The 16,773-nt window shown below is 39.0% G+C and overlaps 1 protein-coding gene across 1 annotated transcript in view; it reads left to right on the plus strand.

The window, feature by feature from the left end:
- Positions 1 to 16,773, plus strand: part of HUWE1 (HECT, UBA and WWE domain containing E3 ubiquitin protein ligase 1) — a gene marked incomplete at its 5' end in the record, with an annotated part of 110,201 nt that overhangs the window by 20,093 nt on the left and 73,335 nt on the right. The window contains 11 exons of the mRNA XM_024758006.1: positions 33 to 183; positions 323 to 450; positions 1,009 to 1,149; positions 1,363 to 1,468; positions 2,726 to 2,851; positions 3,376 to 3,477; positions 3,936 to 4,016; positions 13,479 to 13,585; positions 14,126 to 14,303; positions 15,167 to 15,258; positions 15,878 to 16,089. Of these exons, the coding sequence (XP_024613774.1) occupies positions 33 to 183; positions 323 to 450; positions 1,009 to 1,149; positions 1,363 to 1,468; positions 2,726 to 2,851; positions 3,376 to 3,477; positions 3,936 to 4,016; positions 13,479 to 13,585; positions 14,126 to 14,303; positions 15,167 to 15,258; positions 15,878 to 16,089 (1,424 nt within the window). The remainder of the gene's footprint in view (positions 1 to 32; positions 184 to 322; positions 451 to 1,008; positions 1,150 to 1,362; positions 1,469 to 2,725; positions 2,852 to 3,375; positions 3,478 to 3,935; positions 4,017 to 13,478; positions 13,586 to 14,125; positions 14,304 to 15,166; positions 15,259 to 15,877; positions 16,090 to 16,773) is intronic.

The following is a 16,773-nucleotide window of genomic DNA, read 5'->3' on the forward strand; positions in this document are numbered from 1 at the left end:
ACACATCCGATGTTTACTTTCTGTTTTCAAAGGAGATTAAAGCTGCTTCTTTACGAACATTAACATCAATTGTCCACCTGGAGAGAACTCCCAAGCTCAGCAGTATTATTGACTGTACTGGAACTGCCTCCTACCATGGATTTTTGCCTGTACTTGTGCGGAACTGTATCCAGGCCATGATTGGTAAAGTTTTGGTGGTTATTGTCCTAGCCACCAAGAGGAACCCTACCCTTTGTTTTGTCTGCCTTTGTTTAGCATCCTGCCAACTTAACATCAAATTCTGAGCTTGTTCTTTCTCTCCCTCTCTCCACTTCCCTTGTAGATCCTTCCATGGATCCATACCCTCACCAGTTTGCCACTGCTCTCTTCTCTTTTTTATATCATCTGGCCAGCTACGATGCTGGTGGCGAAGCCTTGGTCTCCTGTGGAATGATGGAAGCCTTATTGAAGGTGCTCTACTTATTTTAAAAAATACATTTGTGGGGAAATCAACTAAGAGGGTACAGAGTTGTGAATGGTTTGCAGTGAGAACAGTTAGCATAAGAAAGCTTAACCCAGAAAATGTTATACTTAATTTCTCAGGTTTGGCCTTCTAGTTATCTCATTAACAACTTCTAAGAGCAGCTATTTCCATTATTAAGAATTGCTCATAGTCCAGCATGATGTGATAGGAGGCCCTGGGTACTGATTAAGATATTGCCACATCTTATCGTGACCTTAGGCATGATAGGCTTTGCCATGTGCTGGGCACTGGGCACCAGCTCTTTTCTCCCTGAATATTTTATTTAATCCTGAAAGGTAATTTATGTCCCTATCACCTCAGGAGGTTGAGTCTCAGAAGTGATAGAGCTATCATTTGGCAAGCACCAAAAATCAAACATATATTTTTTTCCTTCTATACCATGCTGCCTCTCTGAAACCCTAGACTGCATGTTTCCAGAAGAGCACATTATTTACAGCTTTGTGTCTTTTCATTTGATTGGTTTTACCTTTTTCTCTCCCTAATAGGTCATAAAATTTCTTGGTGATGAACAGGACCAGATAACATTTGTCACCAGAGCTGTCAGAGTGGTTGACCTCATCACCAATCTGGACATGGCAGCTTTTCAATCCCATAGTGGACTTTCTATCTTCATTTATAGACTTGAGGTATACAAGGAGCACTTCGGAGCACTTTGCATATACTTGTATGTAGTGAGAGCTGAGCCTAGGAACTATCCTTATAACCCTAAAGAGCCATTTTATCCCTCTTTTGTTTTTAGAAACCAGTTCTGTAATCTGCCTGTGATATTCTTTTGTTAAAATATTTTTAATCTCCGTTATTTATGTAGGATTATCTTACTGTTTTCCCCTTGATCGTAGCATGAAGTGGATTTGTGCCGAAAAGAATGTCCTTTTGTGATCAAGCCAAAGATCCAGAGACCCAGTACTACACAAGAAGGAGAAGAAATGGAAACTGATATGGATGGTAATTAACAGTTACTATAAGTATTGGTTCATTATCTTCTTTTTCCCAATAAAGTGTGAGCTCCGTGAGATCAGGTTACTGTTTTGTTCACTGCTGTAATCTCCAGTAGTGCCTGATATGTATATCATAAGTGTTTAAATATGTGTTAGGGAAAGATAAGGAGAATGTAGACACTAAAAGGGGACCCTGTGAAACTACCTGGCCATTTTGAGAAGGAAAGGGAGAGGTGAAAAAGTTGTTGGGTAGGGAAAAAGTTTTAAATCATAAAATCTGAAAGATAGAAGACAAGGTATTCTTAATCTTGGGGTGCATCAGGTAAGTCCATTTTTAAAACTTCCCCCAGTTCGTAGCTCTTAATAGTACCAAAAATAAAAAACTTCCACAAAACAGCTTTCTTAGAATTTAATCTTATCTTGACCCAGGATGTCATTACATATATCTGTTATCATGCTAATAATAAAGGTATTAGAATTTTTATAATGCTTTCATTCTTTACACTAAATATACCTAAGTTTTCATTCCTTTTTTTCCCGAACACAATTAACTATGTGCATTGCTGCCCCTAGAAGCCCCTTTACCCAATTTCTATCTCTAGTCTACAGTGGGTGACTTGGCATTTGAGGTAATGGGTGTGGTCCTGTGGTCCTGAGTGCTGATTAAAATGTGACATCTCCTAAATGTGGTGGTGTAGAAGACAATTTAAAGACTCACTGTTCACTATAAATCAGTGGTTGTCAAACTTTAGTAAGCATAAGAATAAATTAAAGTGCTTGCTAAAATAAAGATTTAGTGCAATGCTTGATTTAGTAAGTAAGATCAGGAAATCTACATTTTTAAAAACTAATCTTGGTGATTATGATATACTCGTAAAGAAAATTGTATATTCACTGAAAAGCAGGTTAGAAAACCATGAGTTTGTGTTTCCTGTGTATAAGTAGGCACATGTATGTATGTTTGTGTATGTATAAAAAAGATTAGAAGAAAAATCCACAGTTGGTTGAATCCGCAGATGTGGAACCTCGGATATGTAGGGCTGACTATAAAGTTATATGCAGATTTTTGACTATATGGAGGGTTGGGGCCCCAACGTTTGTGTTGTTCAAAGGTCAACTGTATTTTCATTTTGGGTTTCAGTATTCTAATCCTTCTCCATTTTGATATCATTCATCTCACCTTACAGAAAAAAATTGTTCTCAAATAACCTTCTCTTTGGTGGTGCCTTTTATTCTAATTTCTTTATCATAACTTTTACTTTAGTTGCAGATGTGACTATGGAAAGTAGTCCCGGCTCATCCATTCCTATGGAGCACCGGCTGGATGTTGAATTAAGGGCATCAAGTTCCAGCAGCACTAGCATCTCCTCTGGCCCTGGCCCTCGTCCTGGTATGTAGACATAGAGAGACACAGCCGATAACAGTGATTGAATTACTAAACTAGTGAAGCAAGGTGCTTTGGGGGAGCTTAAGCGGTACATTTGGAGGTTTGCTTCTTACGACTGTGACTCTTACTTTGCCATTCTGGTATTCATTTTCTCGTATTAACATTTATTTCATAGCATTTTATAATTTTCCAACTATTCATACTTTGATTATTTTATCAAAACATCCATGTTTGAGGGCAGATAATATTCAAAATAGTAACTGAGGATCAGAGTTAATCTTTTTACTTTGTAATTTTTCTTTTTTACTTTAGACTTTTAATTTTAATATAGGTTTTGTGTAGTCCTTGGTGATTTATTTTTTCCAGTTTTAAAGCTTAGGTAAATGTTCTTCCCAGCATCCAGAGATTTCACTTCGCGTGTCTGCTAGTGTTGCTATAGTGCATGTGGATCTCCTAAAAATTTGTTTTATGTACCTGCTCATTGTACATAATGGTGAACCAGTATAATCCTCTTTCTCCCTTGCCAGGAGTCCAGTGTATTCCACAACGAGCCGCACTTCTGAAATCCATGTTGAATTTCCTCAAGAAGGCCATTCAAGACCCTGCTTTCTCAGATGGCATACGACATGGTATTTGATTCTAGATACTTTCTGGAGGGGTGTTTGACTCTCTCAAAAATTGGTCCTTCTCATACTTTTTAGGAAAAGGCCATGCCATTTTGAATAGCTTTTAGTCCTTTAGTGTCACTTTTCCTAGACCTAAGGATTGTTCGTTCAACTATTTAATAATGATTCACCTATTTTTTTCCCTTTTCCAGCTTTTGAATCTGTGTTCACTTCCAGCCTGCTACCCCACTCTGTCTCTCAGTGTCTGTATTCTTTTATTCTTTGACCTACTGTTAAAAGGTTATTGCATGGACAAGGAATAAATAATAGAATATTAGGAGGAGACAAGTGGAGGCCATTAAATTGGAATCAACATAGACTTTGCCACCGTGTGGTATATGTAATATATTGATCCATCATCCCCACCCATCAGACTACTACTGGTCTCATCATATTATTCTTGATGTTTGCTTTTCTCTTAGTGATGGATGGTTCTCTGCCTACCTCCCTGAAACACATCATCAGCAATGCAGAATATTATGGCCCATCACTTTTTCTCCTAGGTAAGTGGAGTTGAATTTGTTTATACCAAGCTGGAATAACCTAGCAGTGTTCTCTGTGTGTTTTATATCCTTGTAGAATTTTACTATCCACATTTGTCCACTGTGTGATTATGTATCTTTCTAGTTGGTGATGAAATAGAGAAAGGTCAGAGTCCAGTTTCAAATAAATATCCATTTGCAGTGTGTTGTGTCAGGCAAATGTGATAACTACTACACTACAGAACTCTTTTTTGCAGTGTACTGTGAATCATTTGTAATCAGTAGTATTATTGTACACTTGGATTTTTGTGCTACACTAACATTGCAGGTGTGATAGGAAACATGTCTTTATTCAATGGTTAGTCCCTAACCTTGGTCTAAAAAGCCCAATCAGAATGGTTTCCATTCTCAGAATTAAATGTCAGACCTGTAAGCTATAGTATAGAAAATTGTTTCTTACTGTAGAAAATTGTTTTGGAACCTGTGGGTACTTTGTAGTTACTTATAGAAAATGTCCTTGCATTTTGACATCACCACTACTTTGAGTATTGCTGTTGTTAAAACCTCATATTTATTAACTGGCATTTATTGAGTGCCGTACATATTCAGGACAATACACGAGATGTATATGCTTCTAGAATTCTCCTTAAAACTGCAAAGGAATTTAGTGGGAGGTGTAGAAATAGAGAAAGCCTCCTTGTACCAGTAGCACACATATTTTAATACTTTGGGGTGTCTAGAGGGGGAAGTTTTGGCTACTACAGACTCAGATGCTTAACTGCCTTGCCGAAGCAATTTAGGGGTTTTTTTGTTTATTAACTTTGTATCCTGTTACTCTGCTAAATGCTTTTTATTTTATTTTACTTTATTTTTTTTGTTCCTGAACTCAGAGGGGAAAGCATTCAGTCAGTATTTCACCATTAAGTTTGAGGTTAGCCAAAAAAAAAAGTTTGAGGCTAGCAGAAGATTTTGTGTTGACTGTTTTGTTCCTCTTGATCAGGTTGAGGAAGTGTTCCCTTGTGTTACAGCAACTCCATTTTGATATGGGGAGGCTCCCTCCCAAGGTTAGTTTCAGGTGGAAAAATTCCGACAGTAGTCCTTTGGTATGATCAAAAAAGGATTTGTTAACACAGTTGGAGAAGTCCCAGGTCAAGGGACAGGGAAGGATGGCTCTCTTTGGGAGAAAGCCCCAGAACAGAGAGAAGCAAGTGCACAGGCCTTTATTTATAAAGGGGAAGTTTAAAAGGCAGCAAGAGGATACATGTGCTTGTGGGTTGGGGTGGGGAGCAGGTGAGCCCTCTCAAGATGATGAAGGAAGCAGTAAATGAGACTTAGAGCATAAAAGCAAACGTCAGTGTAGGTCAAAATTCCTTCTTTAAAGTCTTGATTCATCCCTGGCGTTTGAATTAGCATAACAACCTCCCAGGTTCCCTGTAAATAAACTTGTACTTGAAAGGGACCAGATTTGCAAAGCCAGCCCAAAGTAATTAGTCCGGCAATTATTTTAGCTCCATAAATAATAGTGTAGAGCCTTTCACCCCAGGCAGAAGGAGATGGCCAGGAAAAGAAATTAATGGGGGGTTGAGAATCTCTTGGAGTATTTTAGTAATATAATTGGCTGTTTTGGTTTGTTATTTTATTTGTTGAACTATTCTGGATATCTTTCCTATATTATTAACCCACATGCAACAGGAGGTCCCCTTCAAGGCACAAGCTCCACTTCGAAATACCAGTAGGTAGTTTAATGTAATGTATTATCAATTGTCATAGCAAATAGATTGCTTTGTCCCTCATTAAGGGTTTCTAAGACCTGAGTTGTTTGGTTTATGTGGTCGGCCAGGAGTTATGCCATTATCTGGGTAGCCTCTATGAGATGAATCTGTTACAGAATTAAAAAGACCTAAACACCTTGTGTCTATTACACCAAAGCTGGTGATGAGGCCCAATATATAGGTAAAAAGATGTCTCAGTGCTCCCTTTTGTAGCCAGTTGATGTTGCAGCCTAGGGGGAGGGCATGAAGGGGAAGTCAATGAGGAAGCACCTGGTGAGGTTGTGGTGTCCTGCTGCAACAATTCCATGCTAAAACCCACCAAATAAAGATTCTGACTCCTTTCATATCCTACCTCTGGCTCTTCTACCGCACTTTTATACCCAGTTGTGTCCCCTTTAACTTCCTCAACCGCCTTTTCTTCTCTCTCACCTCCTGTCTTAGCCTTGCCACATTTTAATCTGTTCAAGTCTGCATATGCTCTGTTCCTAGCCTAGCTGACACTAGTACCAACATGGTTATTGTGGGCTCCTTAACTGGAGAGGGTGACAGGTAGTCAGTATGAATATTGAAGACCTCCAGAGCAGCAAGAGTTATTTGTATAAGTGGTTGTGTCTCCTGGGGCACCTGGTAACATTGCTGGAGGTTTAGTGCTCAAGTGACATTCTCTGTTACTATTACAAAAAATGTTGTCCATCAAGTTGAGGAAGAAGGAAATGTGGGGTTGTGATAGGGGAATAATAGAGAGTGAAGTATGAGACTGTCCGATGAGGGGAAATCAGCTCATGGGGCCATGGAGTTGTGATGAGTATAGCAGCAGATATGGGACCAGTTAACATTTGAGGGTGTCAGCATCGAGTCTGGGACTATCAATTATGCTGAAATCATTATCTAGGATGCTGGGTTGATGGGAGTCCTGGCCTAGCCCCAAAACTTTGATGGAAAGTTTTATACATTGGAGAAGTACTTAGAGAAGTGACTGAATATCAGTATTCCTTTGTCCCCAGGAGTTATAATGTAATTTCTTACAGGAAAACTGTGGACTGATTGAATACCCCAAACAAGTGAAGTCACAGCATAGACAAGAAAGGGCCCAAGGAGTTTGGCATTGAGCTGGAGTGGTAGAATCCCAGACCCAGGCCAGCCAAATGAGGCATTGCCAGGCCAACCAGAGTCTGGCATAATATTATGCTAGAATGTTGCATAATATTTTCAACCCTGTGGTCTCTGGGCCTTGGCATGCTAGAGGTGCCTATATATTATAGGGGCCACGGGCATTGTTATCCCAGATTATGTAGTGGCTTCTCAGTCAGTATCTCCGTAATAGCATGGATTCAGAGCTGGCATCCTATTTAAGAGTGTTGGTACTGGGAACTAATTTAAGATCTTCCCTTCCTCTTTGGAAGAACCATAAAGTTGTAGACGTGGGACCAGCCAGGTACCAAGACCTCCATTTCCTGCAAAGAGGGATCTCCAGTTAGTGAACCTTTAAAACTATTGGGTTAGCCAAAAAGTTACTTCAGTTTTTAAGTAAAAATAAAAGACATATTTTTCATTTTCACCAAGAACTTTATTGAACAACGTATTCACCCTTTTGTTCTACTACCTTCTGCCATTTTTCAGGCAACTTCATAATTCCATCTTCCCAAAACATTTTATCTTTTTGAGCAAAGAACTGTTCCAGGTGCTTTTTACGGTCTTCCAGAGAACTGAAATTTTTCCATTAACAGAATTTTGTAAAGACCAAAATAAATCCGAAGGTGCAGTATCTGGTGAATACGGCGGATGAATCAGAACCAGCCAAGCTGTAACAATTTTTGCCTGATCATCAAAGAAACATGCAGTCTTGCATTATCCTGATGGAAGATTATGCATTTTCTGTTGACTAATTCCGGATGCTTTTCGTCGAGTGCTGCTTTCAGTTGGTGTAATTGAGAGCAGTACTTGTTGGAATCAATCGTTTGGTTTTCCGGAAGGAGCTCATAATAGAAGACTCCTTTCCAATCCCACGATATACACAACATCACCTTCTTTGGATGAAGACCGGTCTTTGGTGTGGTTGGTGGTGGTTCATTTCGCTTACCCCACGATCTCTTCCGTTCCACGTTATTGTAAAATGTCTACTTTCATCGCCCGTCACAATTTGTTTAAAAACAGAACATTTTCATTAGTTTAAGTAGAGAATCGCATGCAGAAATACAGTCAAGAATTGTTTTTTTGCTTAACTTATGTGGAACCCAAACATCAAAGCGATTCACATAACCAAGCTGGTGCAAGTGAATGTCAGTGCTTGATTTGGATATTTTGAGTGTGTTGGCTATCTCCCGTGTGGTATAACATTGATTGTTCTCAGTTAATGTCTCGATTTGATCTCTATCAACTTCAACTGGTCTACCCGACCATGGAGCATTCTCCAGCGAGAAATCTCCAGCATGAAACTTTGCAAACCACTTTTGACACGTTCAGTCAGTCACGGCACCTTCTCCATAAACTGCACAAATCTTTTTTTGCATTTCAGTTGCGTTTTTACCTTTCTTGAAATAATAAAGCATAATATGCCGAAAACATTGCTTTTTTTCCTCCCATCTTCAATATTAAAATGGCTACACAAAAATTCACCAATTTTGATAAGGTTTTTTTTTTAATGCATGCTGATAGGACAGCTGTCACAATACAGTCTAACAAAATTGTTTCGAATTAAGTTAAAGACAGCTACGCTACTAGAGCCATCTTAACGGAAGAAAAACTGAACGAACTTTTTTGCCAACCCAATATATTGGGCAAGGTCTTTGGCAGAGACCTTTCTCGTGGCATACAGAATAGTCTGGGAGTGTGAGGGCCCTCAATTTCCAGTGAATCCCAGTCTGTTATCCACTCTCTGTGTAAGTGCCAGTCTATAGATTGCACCAGGATCAAAAAGGGAAGGGGTCTTTAAGTGAGGGGGGATTTTCTTCGGGATCATAGATTCATATATGGGGAATGTCCCCTTTTGTGGCCAGAAAAGGGAATGGAGAGGTCCTCATTGCGTTTCATTAGGATGCCCTATGAATTAAAAGGTTAAGAGTTCAGAATAAAGTGGGCAAAAGAGAGACCCATTTAGGAGACCATTGTCCATTTTGTAAATTTAAGAGAGCATCCTTGAGTAGGCCATTATGTTTCTCTGTTAGCCTGCTGTCTGCCAACAGTAAGACAGATTGGAAGCTCAAGTGATGCCTTGTTTTTACAGCCCATGTCCAGACTGAATGAGCAGTAAAATATGTGCCCTCATCAGAGTCAGTGTTACCAGGAAGCCCAAAGGGAACTAACATTTTGTGAGGCCTATAATATAATACTATTGTTAGCAGTAGCATGGCAGGAAGGATAAACCAAGATCAGGCCTGTCTTAACAATCAATCTTTGTTGAGGGCATAGCAATTTGCACCAGCATATTGAGGCAGTGGCTTAGCAAAATGAATTTGCCAGTCAGAGAAGGGGTGTTCATTCCTTGGTATGGATTTCCATTGGCCATAATGCCAATGACAGGACAGGACACAAAGATCACAATGAGAGGCCATAGTTTGGGCTAAGGCCAGTGTCATGGGGATGCCATGGTGTTTAGCCCATATTTAAGGGTCTGGGGACTGCGGTGACTGGACATCTCATGGACCCACTGAACCAAGGACAGGTAGTAATATCTGAGCTTATTTAAAAAGTGTGAGCAAATTAGTCAGCTGTGGCATTAAAATGAACTTCTTCTCTGGTGGCCTTAGCATGAGTTGAGACACAAAACTTCAATTGTAATATGCAAAGTATGAGCAGTAATATATCCCCAATGTGGAAGGCCCCATAGGGCATGATCCTGAATGGGATAATTACTTTGAGCCCATTGACCAGAAATAAATAGTGAGGCCATTAGCTACCACCCAGGAATCTATAAACATATGGAAAATGGACATAACCATTATTGAAGTGTGTTCTCCAGTGCCAAAATGACTACAGTCAGCTCTCAAGTTGAGTTGACTCTTAAGTCCCATCCTTTATCAAGAGTGACGCAGTCAAGGGATGGAAAGCAGCAACTCTCCAGCAGGCTCTATCACGTGTGATTGCCATCCATAATATAAATGAAATCCCCTTTTTACTGGATTTTCTACTCAACAAAGGTATGTCCCTGTGCTTTTATGTCCTATTCCAAGTACCCTAAACAGTCTTGAAAACCAAGGTCACTTGGTTAGGTAAATTATCTGCAGGACAAAAGCCTGAGGCTCTAAATTCTTGGTGCTTTTTTCATATTCTGAATCTTAATTTTCTTGCTCCTCTTTTTTGTAATTGCTATCCTTATATTGTTTTATCGACATCTAAACTTTTAAAATTTCTTGTTCTATCCTCTGCCAAAATAAGACCGTTAGCTTGCCTTAACTTCACTTCTTTTTCAGCATTCTCTTTGTTTTCTTTTTAGTAACCCTTGGCTTTCCCTCTCTTCGATGCATTTTTTAATTTTGTTAGAGTACATCTTTGGGTAATTATTAGGGTGTTATACTTCCTTTAAGAAGTTTGTGGACGTTTCTCCACTGTCTTATGTTACATATTGTAAATAACCATGTTGTTAAACTGGTTCTTGTTCCTTTGTAGGTAACTTCATTTTCTCTTTACCCTTGAAGTTCACAAACTTTACCAAGATGTATTTATTTATTTTATAAATTTACTTATTTTTTTGTTTTTTTGTGGTTTTTTTGGCGGGGGTGTTGGTTGGCTGTGTTGGGTCTTCATTGCTGTGTTCAGGCTTTCTCTAGTTGTAGCGAGCGGGAGCTCCTCTTCATTGTGGTACGCAGGCTTCAGTAGCTGTGGCACACGGGCTTAGTTGCTCCGCGGCATGTGGGGTCTTCCCAGGCCAGGGATGCAACCCGTGTCCCCTGCATTGGCAGGCGGATTCTAAACCACTGCACCACCAGGGAAGTCCCTACCCAAGGACTCTTAACATTGCTGATGGTATTTTTAAATTGCTGAAAGGGCTTTTTAGAAGACATTTTGTCCATTTTTTGTCCATTATTAACCACTGCACCAACAGGGAAGCCCTACCAGGATGTATTTAGTTCTATTTCTTTTCATTGTTCCCTCATAGCACTTGGTTAGGCTCTTTTAAAAATCTAAATATTTTTTCCTGCTTCAGGGAAATTCCTTTGGTTCCTTTTAACTTACATGTTCTCTCCTGGAAACCCTATGGTTTAGCTAATTAGACTACCATATTGATCTCATGTCACTTACTTTCTGAGAGAATTTCTTTATAATCTTTCAAGATGCCTATTGCATTAGCAAATCTTTAATTCCTTACAAATGTTTTTGATCACCAACTATTACCTTATTTTTAAGAGACCCTTTGTCTTAGATTATTGCTGTTTTATGGGTTTTGTGGTTTCTAGAATTGGATTTTTTTTTTTTTTTTTTTTTTGCGGTACGCGGGCCTCTCACTGCTGCGGCCTCTCCCGTTGCGGAGCACAGGTTCCGGACGCGCAGGCTCAGCGGCCATGGCTAACGGGCCCAGCTGCTCCGCGGCATGTGGGATCCTCCCAGACCGGGGCACGAACCCACGTCCCCTGCATCGGCAGGCGGACTCTCAACCACTGCGCCACCAGGGAAGCCCTAGAATTTGATTTTAATCATAAATTTTTTAAGAGTTATTTCTTTTAGGAGTTAGTTGCTTGGTTCCATCTGGAACTAATTGGTTTTAGTGTGTCCATTCGAATTCTTAATCATCTATTAATTTTAAAAGAGGGCTTAAACTGTCCCCGTTGCACAGTAGCATTATGACATAGCATTATATTAAATAGTTAGACCTCTTTAAAATAACAGACTTGATGTCTTAGTAACCTCTAATAGAACACTAATTTTAGTTTATGAATACTCAATTTTAATAGCTCCTTAGAATTTAGACATTTGTACGAATGGAAGTCTATTGAAGGGTCTATCATACACCAATAGAAACCCAAAAAAAAGGACTTAAATTTTCCATAAGTTTATAGCTCATCAGAAATACCAAAGGCCATTGACAACTGTTGGTCCCAGTAATTGTCATATATCTGCCATTTTCAATAGCATTTGATGAGAGGTGCTCTGTTGACCATCATGAACTGAAAATCCTCTGGTTTCTTTTAGCTCTCAGGCATCAGCAATTATGAGTTTGTTTTATACATGGTTTATGGATATTGTATGTGCATGTGCCTTCCTTGTCAGGTTTTAAAATGAAACTTTTAAAAATCTCATTAAATGAGTTAGGAAGCCTTGTTTTAATTGCTCCTAGAAGGTTTAATAACACTCACATCTAAAATTGTTGGCTTGGTTCCTTTCTGTTACTTGGTAGTATTTTTAAAAATTCTTGTAATGGTCTAGTCTGCTTTGCTATCATTTCTTGATAGTCGATTTTTATGACATTTTCTTACAAAAGCATTGCACTTCATTGTTAACATGCAGTTTGTAAAATTTTATTTGTTCTGAATCCAGTTAAATCTCTTTTTCATTGCTAATATATATTGCTCTCTTTATTAGATTTCCCTTAAGTTTGTAAGCTTTTTCAGTCTTTTCAGAGGGCTGGTTATTGGTTTTAATTATTTGTGCATTTTGCTTGCAATTTCACTAAATTCTACTTTCTTCTGTTTTTTCTAGTTTCTCTTTTGTTTACTTTTTAATGAATGCATTAATGCTGTACTGTTTTCTTTTGCATAGAGTTTTTTCCATATTCTTTTTGCCATATTTGCATTAATAGTAGTCTTAAGGCACGTTTCTATATACTGTCAAAAATTGGTCAGATTAATACGCAAGGACTCTTTTTTTTCCGCGGCATGTGGGATCTTCCCGGACCAGGGATCGAACCCGTGTCCCCTGCATTGGCAGGCGGATTCTAAACCACTGCACCACCAGGGAAGTCCCTACCCAAGGACTCTTAACATTGCTGATGGTATTTTTAAATTGCTGAAAGGGCTTTTTAGAAGACATTTTGTCCATTTTCATCAGTAAGTTTACATTCACTTTAACCCAGCAAACACACACCGCCATCTTACATTTTTTCCTGCTTAAGCAGACAAAAAAGGGTATATTTTTAGGTTTATCAATTCTCACCATTATGGACTGGTTTATATGCATGGTGGTACATGTATTTAGTAGAACAGTATGCAGCCATTCAAATTGAATGAGTTGTAGTGACGTGGGAAAGATAAACGAGATTATATGGTGTATATTACAATTGAAAAAACAAGCTAACCTCATTCTTATCAAAATACGCTCATAAAAATCTTGAAATTTTCAGGTTTTATTTATATATTTTTTCTTAAATTTTATATATTTAAGGTGTACAACATAATCTGATATACATAGTGAAATGATTTCTGCAGTCAAGCATTATCTCCTCACATAGTTTCCCTTTTTTGTGTGATGAGAGCACCTGAAATCTACTCTCTTAGCATATTTCCACTACTCATTACAATATTACTAACTATAACTGTCATGCCTATACATTGCCCCATAAAAATCTTGAAGAGTAGTCACTAAATTCCTAATGGTGATCAATCTCTGACGGGCAATACTAGAACTTTTACTAAGCTCATGCACGCGATTAAATTGTTGTACATTGAGCTCTGGGTTTGTTTTTTTTTTTGTTATTTTGTTTTGTTTGAGCCTTTGAAGTTTTGCTTTTAATACCTGTGAAGAATCTCTCGGTTTCTTATATCTTTCATCCTTTTTTTAGCTACTGAAGTGGTGACTGTGTTTGTATTTCAAGAACCATCACTGCTCTCCTCACTCCAGGACAATGGATTGACAGATGTCATGCTGCATGCACTGCTGATCAAAGACGTGAGACCTTTCTGCTGATCTGTAAAGAACGCTCCATGCATACCCCTTTCCATAAAATATACAGACATATACACACACACACTTGAAAAGCACTCTTATGGCATGAAAATCCTATCTTTTGTTTTCTATATGTAGTATTGAAACTATTGGAGGGTGGGGGGAAGGGGTAGTTAGGGAGTGTGGGATTGACATGTACACACTGCTGTATTTAAAATGGATAACCAATAACGGCCTACTGTATAACACAGGGAACTCTGCTCAGTATTCTGTAACAACCTAAATGGGAAAAGAATTTGAAAAAGAATAGATACATGTATATGTACAACTGAATCACTTTGCTGTACACCTGCAAACTATCACAACACTGTTAATCAACTATACTCCAATGTAAAATTAAAAGTTTTTAAAAAAGAAAGAAACCTTTGGACCTGGTCATCAAGATCCTTTTGATCTCTCTGTGTAGTACCCCTGGCCAAAGTTTCCTAACTTTGTACCTGGACTCTTGCAGATGTCTTCAAGCTCACTTTATTTTCTCTCTAGGTTCCTGCTACCCGTGAAGTCCTTGGCTCCCTCCCAAATGTATTCAGTGCACTCTGCTTGAATGCCCGAGGTCTTCAGTCATTTGTACAGTGTCAGCCTTTTGAACGTCTCTTCAAAGTTCTTCTGTCTCCAGATTACCTCCCAGCCATGCGGAGGAGGAGGAGTTCTGATCCTCTAGGTAAGTAAGGATTTGCCTTAAAATAAATAATTGGTTGGCTGTTGTGCCAAGAGTTAGGTGATTATCAAGCCACCAGTTGGCAAGGAAACCCTTCCTTGACCTCCATTCATCATGTGTCTGGCTAGGTGTGCTAAGCTTAATGGGAATTATCACCATATAGTCTATTGCAGGGAGAAAAGAATACTTCATCCTTAACCTCTGCTTATAATATTTCCATGCTTCTCAACAGTTCACTGTTAAATGTACTGTTACAATGCTGGTGAGAAATAGGTCTTAGAAAACCAGCAGTAGATTTTCAGGTCCACCATCTAGTCTTCAGCAACAGGAGATCCTGGTAATCTTCTGTTCTCATATCCAAGTCCCTAAGATAGTCACAAATTAATAGATTTCCTTCTCAGTGTATTTGAGACCAGATCATTGAGGTGTAGCAAGAAGGAAGGGTTCCAGAAAGAATCCAGTTTTCAAAAATGTGCTTTGTGCTTTGTCACCACTGTAGCATTTTAGCCACTACCATTCTTTACCGGGTCAGTCAGGGTTAATGGTTTATGGTTCTTTCGTTTCTCGTTCTCTCTTCACCCTATAATACTAGTTCAGACCTTGACAGTAGAGATTACTACGGTAGAATGTAGCATACATGGTTACTTTAAAATGTGTTTACTAGACTGATAAATTTCTTTCCTCCTCCCCAGTGATTTGGTTGCAGAGGTTGGTGTGAATTCATTTGAGAAAGCATGGCATTAGAAAATCACAACCACCAGCTCAGTTTCTTCTTTCCTCCTTATATTGGCACCAAAAAAAAAAAAAAAAATAGCCCAAGCTCTATTTTCTTCAGTCTTTCTAACAATTCCATTTTTGACTTTAAGGGGATACTGCCTCCAACCTCGGGAGTGCTGTTGATGAGCTCATGAGACATCAGCCAACCCTCAAAACAGATGCAACGACTGCGATCATCAAGGTGGGAAGTGATACGGCTGTGACCATGGGCATGAGAGAGCAGTGAAGTGGGAGTTTTTAGGAAAAGGCAAGACCTACTGGAGGTCATTTGGATTCTTAGACTGTGCCTATAAGAGGATTATTCTGCCTCATTTTCTCCAAGTCCTTGGGTTGGTCCTTTACCCCACCCCCCAAAAAAGTCACTTAAGTATTGCTTTCTTATACAGGATACTAAGAAGTTGCCAAGGCTTAGCTTCTGTTTGTAAAAGCATATTACCCTTTCTAATCTTTGTTGCTTGGTTTTTGTTTTGGGGGTTTTTTTCCCCACATTTACTAGCCCTGCCGGTTGCCTCTTAGGATTGTTGAAACTGGTAAATGAGTTACTGGTGGTTGGTGAATTAGAACATGGGGTCACATCAGTCAGTCAGTCACTTAACAGCCATGTGACCCTGAAGAAGTTAACTTCATAGGACTTCAGTTTCCTTGTTTGTAAAATGAAATTAATGACTATATTCCAGGAATAGTGTATATAAAGTGTTTTGGCACTTCTGTATATAGCACATAGAAAGTGCTCCAAAAATGTTAGTCATCTCCCCATTCCTTAATTACTAATAAGTAATCTTGTTTCCTTTGCCTTTCAGTTACTTGAAGAAATCTGTAACCTTGGAAGAGACCCTAAATACATCTGTCAGAAGCCATCAATCCAGAAGGCAGATGGCACTGCCACTGCTCCTCCCCCAAGATCTAATCATGCTGCAGAAGAGGCCTCTAGTGAGGATGAGGAGGAAGAGGAAGTACAGGCCATGCAGAGCTTTAATTCTACCCAGCAGAATGAAACTGAGCCTAATCAGCAGTAAGTGTTCACAAGACAGGTTCTCTAGCCTTGTGATCTTGAGCATGTTGTTTTCATCTGTAAAAATGAGGGAGTTGGATTAGATCCAGTTATAAGGTTCTTCCGGCCCTAAATGTCTGTAATTTATCTTTCTTTGACCCTTGTGTGTCGTTTGTGCTTTGGTGTTTGTTTTGGTTGCTTTAGCAAGCTTTCTTTTTTAAATGCTGTTCATGAAATTCAGTCAGAATTCAGTATATCAAATTAAAAGGCCTTCTTCAGAGGATTTCCCTTTGTTGATTTGGTATTCCATGTCATTGACTGCTTGATTGTTTTCCATAAGTGAGCATACATTAAACACATTGCACTTTTGAAGCCTATCTCCTAAGAAGTTCTTAAGAGTTACAGGGATTTGTTGTTGGTTGGTCTCTGTTTTTGTTTATTTCATCTGTTCATTCCAGATACATCAGAAGGCTTTGGAATGTACTGTATGATTGTAACTAGGCACAGTAGATTTTCCTTCTATTTATTTGAGGTTTGTTCTACATGAAAATTGATTACCTGGATGGTGAGATGGGGATGGGGGGGTGAGCTTAAAGACTGCTGGTAGACCTGGTTCTTCGAGCTTACAGTGTTCGCATGCAAGGGATGAAAAGCAACTGCTGTAGCTGTAACTCTTAATCACCTTCATGCTCGAAATGGGCATGA

This window comes from Neophocaena asiaeorientalis, unplaced genomic scaffold (assembly GCF_003031525.2).
Source record: "Neophocaena asiaeorientalis asiaeorientalis breed wild unplaced genomic scaffold, Neophocaena_asiaeorientalis_V1.1 scaffold685, whole genome shotgun sequence".
Lineage (NCBI taxonomy): Eukaryota > Metazoa > Chordata > Mammalia > Artiodactyla > Phocoenidae > Neophocaena > Neophocaena asiaeorientalis.